The following is a 12,141-nucleotide window of genomic DNA, read 5'->3' on the forward strand; positions in this document are numbered from 1 at the left end:
GAGAAAAATAAGGTTTAATAGTCAAGGAAGCCAAGCATTAAAATTAATGATTAAGTAACTAAAAAAATTATATGATTATATATTTTTTTAATAGGTGTAGAGTTGATTGTCTATGTTAATTTTGAACAAATATGAGAAGAAACAAGAAAGAATAATATCGAGTCCTCTCCTCTACCCTTTGTCCTTTTATTGATATGTTCTTCCCAGTAAACAAAGTATATTTGAGATCAAAATTACGACAATTGATCAAAGGACACATTTAAAAGTATAAAATTTCTAAAAGACACCTAGTTCTCATATTTCTTAACGCTTTATTTGGGAAGAGGTGATGGAAGGGAAAGGAAGGGTAAATAAGGGGAAGGGAACTGTGAACCTTGTTTGTAAAGAAGTGAGGGAAGAGGAAGGAAGGATAGGAAAGGGTAAGTTTTAATCTTCCTTACCTATGAAAAGGGAGATTTTCTTACACTCCAATTTGGGGTGTAAGGAAAGTGAAAGTAACTCTAAATATTATTTGTTCCAATCTTATCCCTGTTTTAACATATTAATTCTCAAATAATTTATTTAATCTAAAATTTTTAAATTTCTCTAGTTGAGCACGATTCTTTCACTCCTTTTTTACATTAATAAATTTTTATAAAAATATACATAAAAATACTGATTTATCCTTTGTCGTACCAAAATATACAGATTCTATATTTTGCATACTTATTGTATGTCTACTTATTATTTCTTTAAAAAATTTTATTTATTTAAGTCGTAAATATTTATTTTAGTTGATATTACAAGGTAGTTTTGACAAGAAAAATCTTATATTAGTTTAATGAACTATACATTTTTTTTTCACATGTAGATTTATTTTAAGAAGTAAGGGTATTTTTATAATTTTATATATTTAATCTTCATTTTTTTTTTCCTCCCAAATAATATAACATATGTTACATTAATGAACCTTCCTTCTTTCCTTCCCTTTCCCCCTCCCTTTCCCTCTCTTCCCCTCTATTCTTCCTATTCCGTTAATAAACCTTCTCTCACGGCCACCATCTAAACAGAACAGAGTGTAAAATACACATCTGATTCCTATTTTAACCGCTAATTTTATCTTTTTGTTTATTCCAAACATCCCAGATACATTTACAAAAATAAATATTTCTTATATCGAGTCATTGACTCATGTTTATTTTATCTTTATAAGATTTACACGCAATTGTTCTTGTATAAAATACTAATTCTGACAAAATTTTCTTCAAAGAAATTGAAAAAATTTTTTTTTTTTTGAAGATCGATTGTTCTTCAAAGAAGACTGATCGAGTAGTAAATTAGTAAAATAAAATTTCGAATTACAGATTTCCAAACTTAGAACTAATGACTAACATGACAAAAGAAAGGGGGAAAAAAATTGGCCCTTTCAAGAAAACGACAGCGCGAGGAGATTTGATCGCGTTGCTCCAGTCCAGCGTGACCCCTTCCTCAAGATCGTTCGTTCGATTCAATCTTATCTCTCTCTCTCTCCCCTCATCCAAAATTCAAAATATTCTCTAATTTTCTTTTGTTTGGTCGATCAGCGAAGGAAGTGAACAAACAAGCGCACAAGAGATCGAAGAGTGGAGTCAAAGTTGTAGTTGGAAGGAGGGGCCATAATGTTTGCCCCTCGAAAGCTAGGGTTTTGGAGGCTGTAGCAACGGGGTCTTTCCTTTTTGGGTTGGATTTGTTGGGCGTTAAGTTGTTGCTCCCAGTTTTGCCTCCAGGATTAGCCAGTTGTATTCTGGGATTGGAAAGTTGAAATTTTTGGCGGTCTTTTAAGAGCACTCTTTGCTGGCGGCGGCGGGTTTTGCTGTGATGGTGACGATTGATGAGTAGGATTGGTGGGTTTGGAGAAGGAGATGGTGAGCTAGCGCTTCCCGAGTTCCCGGATGCCGAGCTTTGCTTCGTCGGCGGGGGTTCAGAACAAGTATGCGCTTAACTCTCCCGACCATATCTACTTTGTTTGATGATAAATTTTGTATTTTTTTTACTTCCATTACTTTACTTAATTCCAATTTGCTTGGACTAGTTTGATCGTTACCCCTTCTCGTTTTTGTTGATGTTAGCCTCCACTTTTTCTAGGGTTTGAACTTGGAAACTGTGGTTTTACCTTCGATTATCGTTGGTCTGAAGTTTCTTCTGCGTGCTGGAATATAAATTAATGAATTAAGTATCAATGACCTAAAAATGCATAGAATCGTGTACCATATAGCTTTCTCGAGGCCACGGATGCACTAGAGGTTCTCATGTTCAGTTTCGATTACAAGAATAGAAAATAAAGATGATTAGGCAGAATCGTTGTTGGTAATCTTCTTTGGTAAAACGCATATCCAGAAGGTAGCTCTATCATCCATGTATCCCTCAGCAACTTCTATCTATGAGTTGGTGAACATTTTTTCTCGAGTACAATTTTGCTAGATGCTATTTGAGTTTCATCTATTGCTTTTAGTTTGAAGTAGATGATTATTCTGATCACAGTTAATGGTTTTTGTTGATTGCAAAGACTGTCTTGCACAGATTATTATGATAATTCCAATGAACCTTCTGCAGGTTCAGATTTAAAATAAGCTCATTTTTTATTTCAAAAATGAAGACAACTAGTCACACATTTGGTTTCGACTTGAAATATCAAATTCTAAATAAATGCTGTATCCTATACCATGTTATTGTTTATGTTCTTGGAGATTACTAAATGTTCCACATTGAACAACAAAATTATTATGTCGGCCTTGAAGATTAGTAAGTCTTCCACATGTTGCATTTTAACCCCAAAAGGTTACTTAATCATAAGATTCTATACCACATACCATAATACCTTAGATGTCTCAGAAGGAACCACAACCAATTTATGTAGATGAAGAGAAGGGTATCCTTTATGAGAAATGCCGCAATTTGCTTTAACTTTTGAAGGTTCTCAGATTGTCACTTTTTTATTTGAAGATCCACCCCTCACATTTAAACCTTTAAAATTCCACTCAATTTAAAATTTCTTTGTTGTTCATCTAATGTCTAATTTCTCACACAGCAGTACAGAGGGAAACACAACAAATCCATCCAGAGAATCATGCTTTGGGTTGCTCAAGCACTCTATTGCAGTTCATAACGGTACTGCTTCTGACCTCAGCAGGAGTGATTTCTTGCTTATTTTCTGATTGCTTACATAAGCAACACAACTACCAGCATTTTCTGCAGACTTTTTTTTTTTTTTTTTACATTAAGGCAGTTTCTTCTTCTGACTTAATTAACTGCCAATCATCAGGTATCTGAAAGTTTTTCTTGTCACATACAAGATTTTATCTCTTTCAATTCAAACTTTATCTAATAAAATTATTACATTTACCATCTCATAAGTGAAGTGGATAGTTTCATATTGATGTATTTTAGTTGTTTCTGAACTAGCTTGTTTGGTAATGGAAATTTTGTAGAATAGATAGTTTAAAGACCATGTGACTTGTTTAGCTATCTGTTATAATGCTATATTCTTAAATCTATGACTACAGTAATGTAATTGTTCTCAGTATCAAAGCAAGCTAAGGAATAACATAGTTTTGATGTAGTTAGTGTGACTTTTCCCCTCCACACCTCCTAAACAACATCCTTTCTTTTCTCCGTTCACCTTCTCTACCCTGTTTCCCTTCTCATACTTTGCAAGCACTCATCAATCGTCATCACTGAAATTCTTCATCCACTGTAATTGGCCATCATCATTTCAAGAGTTCAACTCTTTTCAGCACATTGATACAGCCACCCTCTTATATAATGTCTTGCAGTTCACCTTCTTTGTAGCCCTCATGGCCTTCATCATTTGTCATTTTATATCACAATTTAAATTCTCTTTTCTTCACCAGAGTTCCAACCAGGCAACTGAGCACTTATATCTTATGTTCATTCATGCTTGTATGCAACACAGTCCAGTTAGGCAACCATGCATGGAAATCACCTCAAGCATCATAGGAATATAGGATTATCCCTAGTCTGGGAACGTTGTCATCTTCTCTCATTTGCCCCCATCCTTTTGCTCCAATATCACTTCCCTCCTCCCTCAAGTTGTCTATGTTTAATGCTCCAATCAAGTTGACCCTTGCTCAATTCTAGACATGTGCCAACCCCAACATTCTAGTGACGTGCTTGCTGCTTAATTCTTGAGCCTAATTGCAGTTAGCATAGGCCCAAGTAGAGCTCAAGAGAAACTAGCAAATGTTCATTATAAAAAGGATCAAGACGATAAAGAGAAAAAATAGGCTTCACAAAGAAAGTGAAAGACTGGAAACTGTATCTCCCATGTCAACTTTCTCCCTGCTCATCGGTCAGCAAGGCATCTCTTCCCATTGCAAGATCCCATCTCAGTGCTGCTCTTATCATGTTTGTTGCTTTTAGTGGGTTCTTTCATTCATTTCATGTATCAGTCCATTCATGCATTGAAGTTGTCCTGGCTCTCTCTCATTGCCTCTTGTCGAAGTATCTTTATCCTCTCTCATCCCTCTTTTGATCTTTCTCTTGCAACATTTTCCCTTTCTAGGATAGATGGCCACTTTTTTATATTCTCAATCTCCTTTTATATCCACTATTTCTTATAGTCTCTCTTGAGGAGCAAATGAGGAGGCTTCCTAGGTGGATCAACTTTTGAGATTCACTTAAAAGGTTCTTTGGGTGAAGTAGTGGCATAGATTGCGTTCTTGAGTGCTAATATTGGTGCCAGCTCCAGAGATTTTCTCTCCTTTACAACTTGGGTTCATTTGTTTTTGGACAAATCCCAAGATGGGAAACCCTGCATTGTAGATGAGACAAATCCCATATTATCTAACCAAGACAACTACTAAATCTAAAATTGTTTAATTAACTTATTCCCACAAACAAAAGGAGCTATCAAAATAAACTCTTAAAAAACTTATAAAATTCTGAATTACATCACACAGTGCTACCTAAACCCTTCAATTGTTACACTAAATCATTGCATTTGTGCTTCACCTTCTCCAAATTGGGTATGGTTGATACTTTCATTAAACATCCAGGTAGGTCTCTTTCTTTCTCGTGTAACATCATAGCTACATTAGTTATCAAATGAGTTCTCATATATAATTGTTATATTTTCCAATACAATCTAGTACTGTTTTACTTTGAATTAGCCTAGTGTGCACAAAGTCAATGCTGTGCGTTCTGAATCATTAGCAAGCTTACTTTTGCAATTTTGCTAAATATTTGAATTCCTTCATAGGAATAATTGAGGTCTCTTTTGTTCATGATGTTACTAATATCATATTTTAAAATATTCATTATTTGATCAAAGCACTATGAGACTGTTGAATCCATGCTAAGTATATTCAAATTTGGTCTAAAAGAAGATTTGTTGAATGCTAAAATATCTATCATTTGCTGGCAGGTCGAGATTAGCTATATTTATGAGATATATTTCTAATTGCTATAGCATTACTTTCTGTGCAGATCTTGAAGCTACAACTAAACAAAGCGGACAAGTAATCATTTCATATCCTTCTCAATTTGGCCCTCTCACTCAAGTATCATTTCTCTTATTGCTGCACATCTCTTTGCAAGTTTATACAGTCAAAAGTACTGTTTAATAGAGCCAATTTCTTATTTTTCTATTTCCTATTCCTCACAGCAGCCTCTAGCTTCCGTTGGTGTTACAGCTTCAGCTTCTAAGGTTGAATCTTTGAGGTCACATCAACAGAAGGGACAACAACCTCACTTATTATTTTTGAGCAGTCAATTTGAGAATTGGGGAGATTCAACAATGGCAGATGCTAGTCCTAGGACAGATACCTCCACAGACTTGGACATTGATGAAAAGAATCAGATGGTGATTCAGATTACTCTGTTTATGTTTTGAAAATTATAAATAATCACAACCATTTAGTTATATGATTCATCGTTCAAACATCAGACAATTTTACTGCTCTCTCATCCTGTTTCTAAGCATATCTGTTTAACAATGCTTTCGTCTTTTATTATTTTGCATCTTCTGTATGCATGATTCTTCATCTTACAATTTACAAAGATTGCATGATTTTATGTGGGATGAGTCTTAAGTCAGTTAAGAATTTGGTCTGGCCATGGGGCACAACTTGATCCGATTCACTATCTTTATAGCCCTATAATATTTTCCCCTATCTTTGTACCTATTCCCCTCTCTTTTTACCACTATTCCCTACAACATCCTCCTCCTCACAACAAGGTACCTCTATCTTCTTCCATCTTTTTAACCACAATTTTATCTTATTCTCTTAAGCAGCTTGCATTTTTTATCCCATTGTTTTGAATCTATTCAACTCTTTTATTATGTTTATGTTTACGATCCTATTTTAATAATATTTTAATCTTGACCACTATCGAGAAGTCACTAGTAGGATCAAGTCTGATGTGGTAGTTGCTTGAATATGCTGTCTGAAATGATCCTCTACAAATCAAAATTGATACTCTTAGAATGCACATTTGCCTCGACCTCTGATCTGATGAGCTTGTGTGCTTGATGTAGTTGATTCCAGATGCTTTTGAGCAGTTCTATTCTTCTCTGTTTGCTCCATCACTAACTAACAAATGTACCTCAACCTCTGTTATTGACTTGCAAATTTGCCTCAACCTCTGATCTTATGAGCTTGTGTGTGCTTGATATAGCTGATGTAGATTACTCAATTTTAAGAAAGACCCCGTGGAACCCTCTATCCATTGATAACTAGCAAATTTACTCTTTTGCTTGTGTGTTGTCTTATTTACATTTTTCCACTAAGTTCATTGTTTGTGCTTCCCACCAGATGTGTCTTATTGATGTTTCCAGATGATATATTTTTTGCAACCTTTTTGTCATGTTGATGCAGTCACAAGACAATCTTAAAATTTGACTACTATCCTATTATGGTACCCCTATGAATCTAATTGGCTCAGTTAAATCAAATTAAGTTCTTTATCTTTCGGATAAAAGACACTTAAGATGATAAGCTAGAGCTTCACTTATAAGTCATCTCTCCAATTCGAGGTATTTGTTATAATATATTGAATATCTTAAACCATTCCTTCTTCGTGCAAGCATGCATTAACATAAACCAAATCTAATTATGCCTACAGGAGGTGGATTCTTTTCCTCTGGAACTTTCTTGGTTTGTCTTTGCTCAATGTTGTTACGAATTGGATATGTAAATTTTATCATATGAATTGGGATGTAATTGAATGTGAATTTTAAGGGAACATTTTGAGAGTTGTGTCTCTAAATTGTTGGGACTAACAGGGTGTTGTTGACTTGTTACATTACAAGCTGAGCCTGAGCTGATTGTAAAGAAACCTATTATCTTATGGAAGAACAAAAAGTTTATATAAATGATTATATAAAAAGAAACATGGGATGACCATGATCAATGGTTTAGCTTATGTGTATATTTCCATGGCATTTGATAGCTTGGAGGATATGTGGTCATCACTCGCCGATGCTAATATTTTGTTTGATGACGATATGTGTATATATCTCTTTATCTTGACAATTGAGTTCACTTATTGCAATTTTTCTCAATGCATGTTTTTTTCCTTTTAATTGCAATACTCCCTTGCAGTTAGAGCAAGGACAACTTGCTGTAGCTGGAGCATCTGATTCTAGTGACAGGTCAAAGGATAAAAGACTGGACCAAAAGGTGATTCATTTACTGTTTTTTCCATGGTGTTTTCATATATATGTTAAACATATCAGTGAGTTGGTATCGGATATTATGTTTGTACAGACACTTCGCCGACTTGCTCAAAATCGTGAAGCTGCCAGAAAAAGTCGGTTAAGGAAAAAGGTACCCATTGAGATTTCAATTACAAGTTTAGTGCTGCTCAACTTGTACAAGCTTGCATGGGATGCCCTTTAAAGGAAAAAATATATATTCTTATAATCTTATTTTTTTTTACAAATTAGTCAATATCAGGTCGCTGATGCAAATGTGAAATCTCCATCTAGTTATTCTCAAACATTCTTAAACTAGTGCTTATTGCAACAGTCGCTAATTGTTTCGGCATGGAGAAAATTCTTATGTTGTAGCACATCCTAGGAAGGCGTTACAGAATTTCTATTATTATTGTCCTTTTCATGAAACTATGATTTGCTGATGTAAGATGCAATTTCAATTATTTATATATACACTTGTCTTCAAAATTATAAGGCCTACGTGCAACAACTTGAGAGTAGCAGATTGAAGCTTACTCAGCTTGAGCAAGAGCTCCAAAGAGCACGCCAACAGGTATGCCTTTTTTTTACATTAGTCTATCCTCTAGCATTGTGGAATGCGTAATCAGGTTGAAATTTTTATTTCTGCAGGGGATTTTTATTTCTGGCTCAGCAGATCAATCGCATGCTGTGGGTGGAAATGGTAATTTGCCATTATGGTTTATAATCCAGACATTAAGTATTTCAAAATAGTCATGTTTGCAAATTAGATAACAATAAGGCATATTTTGGTTTTGATGTGTGTTGATAGCATTTATTTCAAAATTTTCATGCTATGTTACACCATTTGTTTTGCCAAGTAACTATATATGCGAGTTTAACCTTCTGAGTTATATCTATGTACTCTCAATTTGTTTTTTACCCATCAAGTCCTGTCAATGCAGCATATATAATATTTCATGTTCATTCTTCTTTGTTGTCATATTGAATGGATACAGCAATGCCTTTCGACTATTTGGGTTGGCTACATGGATATTTTTCCAAGTTTTATGTTAGTCTACATCATCAAGTATTTGATAATACCTAAGTCATTTAATCACATGTAATCTAGTAGTGTTTACTTTGGTTTCTTTCTACCTCACATCTCTTCATCTAGTTGTGTCTGTATCTTCTCTGAACATGTGATTGTCATCTTAACTTCTGTTCTCTTTTTGATATTTAACATTTTAATATTAATTGGTGTTACATATAATTGCTTATAAATTCTACTATTTTTTGTTCAGTTTTTACATTGACTCTAAATATTGACATGTGCTTTCTTCTCTATTATACTAACTTTCATATGGTGTTAAATGTTAATAGTCCGACTCGCAAAATATTTCTGACTTATGTCTTTAGCCTTAGGATATTCAAGCAGCCATCCTAGTTGACAAGGTCTTTCTTAAGTTGGATGGATATTGTAAACAATTCTGGATTAACTGTGCTATCGGATTCACTTGTGCTCAAAAGAATATGTTCAAGGCTGGTTTCAACTAAATTCATTTCCATTACAGACTAACTGTATTTGTTTGTGTAAATATGAAATTGCATCGAAGGATATTATCTACCTTGTATCTCATGCTAATTGATTTTCTATCTAATGAATTGCATCCCTTCCTTGTTCACTGTTTTAATCATCCTTGCACAGGGGCTTTAGCTTTTGATGTAGAGTATGCACGATGGCTTGAAGAACATAATCGGCAGGTCAATGAATTAAGAGCTGCAGTGAATGCTCATGCCAGTGAAAACGATCTTCGTTCTATAGTAGATGGTGTCTTGTCACATTATGAGGAGATATTTCGGCTAAAGGGCATTGCTGCCAAAGCAGATGTCTTTCATATACTATCAGGCATGTGGAAGACACCAGCCGAAAGGTGTTTCCTATGGCTAGGGGGTTTTCGTTCATCTGAACTTCTGAAGGTGATGATCTTCATAGTTTGAAAACTCTGTGGCTTTCTTTTTCGTCTTACTGGAAACTTGCCCAATCAGATATGCAACAATTGCTTTTGTGTTGTCTTTTTGCATGTTAGTGATAATCCTGACCTGTGATTTTTGAGTTCATAAATATCTAAATCAGACATTTATGGAGCCTTTCTAAATTTTAATATTGTTGATTCGCTAATTCTGTCTCGCTCTGCGCTTTACTTTGCAGCTACTTGCAAATCAGCTGGAACCTCTTACAGAGCAGCAACTAATGGGCATATGCAACCTCCAGCATTCGTCACAGCAGGCTGAAGATGCTCTCTCTCAAGGGATGGAGGCATTGCAGCAATCTTTGGCCGAAACATTAGCCGGGTCTCTTGGCCCGTCTGGATCTTCAGGGAATGTTGCAAACTACATGGGTCAGATGGCTATGGCGATGGGGAAACTTGGGACTCTTGAGAATTTTCTTCGTCAGGTAAATCAATCATTCTCAAATTTATTATTTCCACAAAGGATGCCCATATGAACTAGTCAACTACTTGAGCAAAGAATGTACTTCTTGCTTGGCGCCCATTTGTTTCGTGCAAAACACCTTCTAGAAAATAATATTTTAAAATGAAATATTTCAAGAAACTTGCTTTTGGTGATGCAAATGAGATGGAGTTCGAGAATACTTTCCATTATATTTGCATATATGTTTTTTTAGTTTAATTATGTTATATATGATGTCATCTGTTATATATATATATATTATTTTTTATGATCCTATCATTGGCTAAGAAGGGGAGCTTTAGTGTAATGGTAAAGTTGCTGAGGTCATGAGTTCCAAAAACAGTCTCTTGTAAAATCAAAGTAAAACTGCGTACAATAGACTTTTCAAGACTTCACATTGATGGAAGTTTCGTACATCGGGCTGTCCTTTTATATTATCATTGGCTAAGAGCGATGGAATTGGTTGAACCAAATTAAAGCATCAGACGGTTGCAGTTATATTTGTTATTCAAAAATATTAGTGGAGAATGATGCTTATTGGTTTAGATGGCTTCCTCTTGTCAAGTTCAAGTTATTTTCTTGTTTATTGAGAAAAAAAACTAATTATGCAATGTGTTCTTTTCTCCACTAAACTGCAAAAGGTTTAGAAAATATCTTGATAACTGTTTTCATTGTTTGACATTTGAATGTTCTAAAGGTTGCTGATCTTTCAGATATGCCATCTTTCTTTCTTGTTACTCTTCATTCATTCACATAGATCCTTATCCCTCAACTTTGCGTCATGTTCACTTTTCAGGCCGACAACCTACGGCAGCAAACCCTGCAACAAATGCATCGGATTCTAACTACACGCCAGTCTGCACGTGCACTTCTCGCAATACATGACTACCTCTCGCGCCTTCGTGCGCTGAGCTCGCTTTGGCTTGCTCGGCCCCGCGAGTGAGGTGCTAAATTTGATTGCTCATTCTGATTACTTATGACTGTAGAACTGAACTGTCTCATCGGTAGAGTAGCTTGCTCCTCTCATGGATGGATTAGTTGTTGCTTATTAGCTTGTCGGAGGCAAAGATACTGTATACTAGCGACGAGAAAGTCGACGTCAGTGATGCGCGATGTACCGTGCCCATGTAAGAAACCCTACCAGTGTTGTTATTCTGTATGCTTGTGATGCTCGGGATCGATTGGTTGCAATAATACATTCACTCATCTTGTAATGTTCAGGTGAGAAATGCACGTTATTTGTGTATGTGATTATCGTTGTGGTGCTGTCTTACTGACTATTTGGGGTTGCTATTAAGGTGTTCTTTGTATATTACAGTAAAGTAATGTTCAATTTTGGGGGATATTTTTGATTTTTTTTCCCTGATAAAAATTGCTAAATCCATGCAACTCACTTTGGCCATGATTTGCCTGTTCATGTGCTCTTAAATTTTAAGTTGTCTTGATTAATTCTGAGTTTACAAGGTGTTTGTTGAGGGGGCAATGGTGAACTTGAAAAGATATAGGATTTTGTTTTTTGTAATTAATATGTTCGAGTTTTGCGTGATTAATTTTAGAGTTAAATGGTGTTTTGATTCGTCTATCGGATAAATTTGAAATATAATTTAGGTGCATTTAAAAGTTGATTTTTAGGATATTTTGTTTTGATAAGAGGATTTTATGAATTCTTTTTCTTTCTTTCTTGGCAAGTTCAAAATTATATCTTCTTTCACTTTCTTTTATTAATACTTCAAATACCATCATCAAATAACTTTTAATTTAAATTATTTAATGAATTATATAACTTTAAATTAAAAAACAAGATAAAGTATGAGTTTAAATTTGGTTTTATTTTTTGTGAAGTGTTTTTATATATCAAGTAGTTTTGATTTAAATTACATAATATTTTTTTTTATTTTGAGATGCAAATAATTATGAAAGCTATGTTTTTAAATGAAAATTATATATATATATATATATCTGTGTGCAGTGTGCAATAAAAGATCGTTCCAAGCTTTCGAAAGTGTTCTAAGCGT

General features: G+C 34.6%; 1 protein-coding gene across 5 annotated transcripts; it reads left to right on the forward strand.

Annotated features, from left to right (window-relative positions):
* Positions 1–1,468: 1,468 nt before the first annotated feature.
* On the forward strand, positions 1,469–11,462 carry LOC141845780 (transcription factor TGA2.3-like). Of its 5 annotated transcripts, none has more exons than XM_074733788.1 (11): positions 1,469–1,948; positions 3,047–3,126; positions 5,464–5,537; positions 5,642–5,839; positions 7,581–7,658; positions 7,746–7,805; positions 8,169–8,246; positions 8,324–8,375; positions 9,360–9,631; positions 9,864–10,109; positions 10,923–11,462. In XM_074733788.1, exons 1-11 carry the CDS (start codon positions 1,911–1,913, stop codon positions 11,067–11,069), a joined length of 1,323 nt encoding a protein of 440 aa, XP_074589889.1. In that variant the 5' UTR covers positions 1,469–1,910; the 3' UTR covers positions 11,070–11,462. The 5 variants fall into 5 exon arrangements, with proteins under 5 accessions (XP_074589889.1, XP_074589891.1, XP_074589892.1 ...); XM_074733790.1 differs by having other exon boundaries at positions 5,645–5,839; XM_074733791.1 differs by having other exon boundaries at positions 5,464–5,495.
* The last annotated feature ends 679 nt before the right edge of the window (positions 11,463–12,141 follow it).

This window comes from Curcuma longa, chromosome 15, assembly GCF_044706935.1.
Source record: "Curcuma longa cultivar G26 ecotype Majalengka, Jawa Barat chromosome 15, ITB_CL_G26_1.1, whole genome shotgun sequence".
Lineage (NCBI taxonomy): Eukaryota > Viridiplantae > Streptophyta > Magnoliopsida > Zingiberales > Zingiberaceae > Curcuma > Curcuma longa.

Bases quoted from the DNA above. Each gene is read 5' to 3' on its own strand.
- LOC141845780 (XM_074733788.1), top strand. From the start codon at position 1,911: ATGCCGAGCTTTGCTTCGTCGGCGGGGGTTCAGAACAA. The intron at 1,949-3,046 runs GTATGCGCTTAA...TTTCTCACACAG, and splicing joins TCGGCGGGGGTTCAGAACAA to CAGTACAGAGGGAAACACAA. The intron at 7,806-8,168 runs GTACCCATTGAG...CAAAATTATAAG, and splicing joins AAAGTCGGTTAAGGAAAAAG to GCCTACGTGCAACAACTTGA.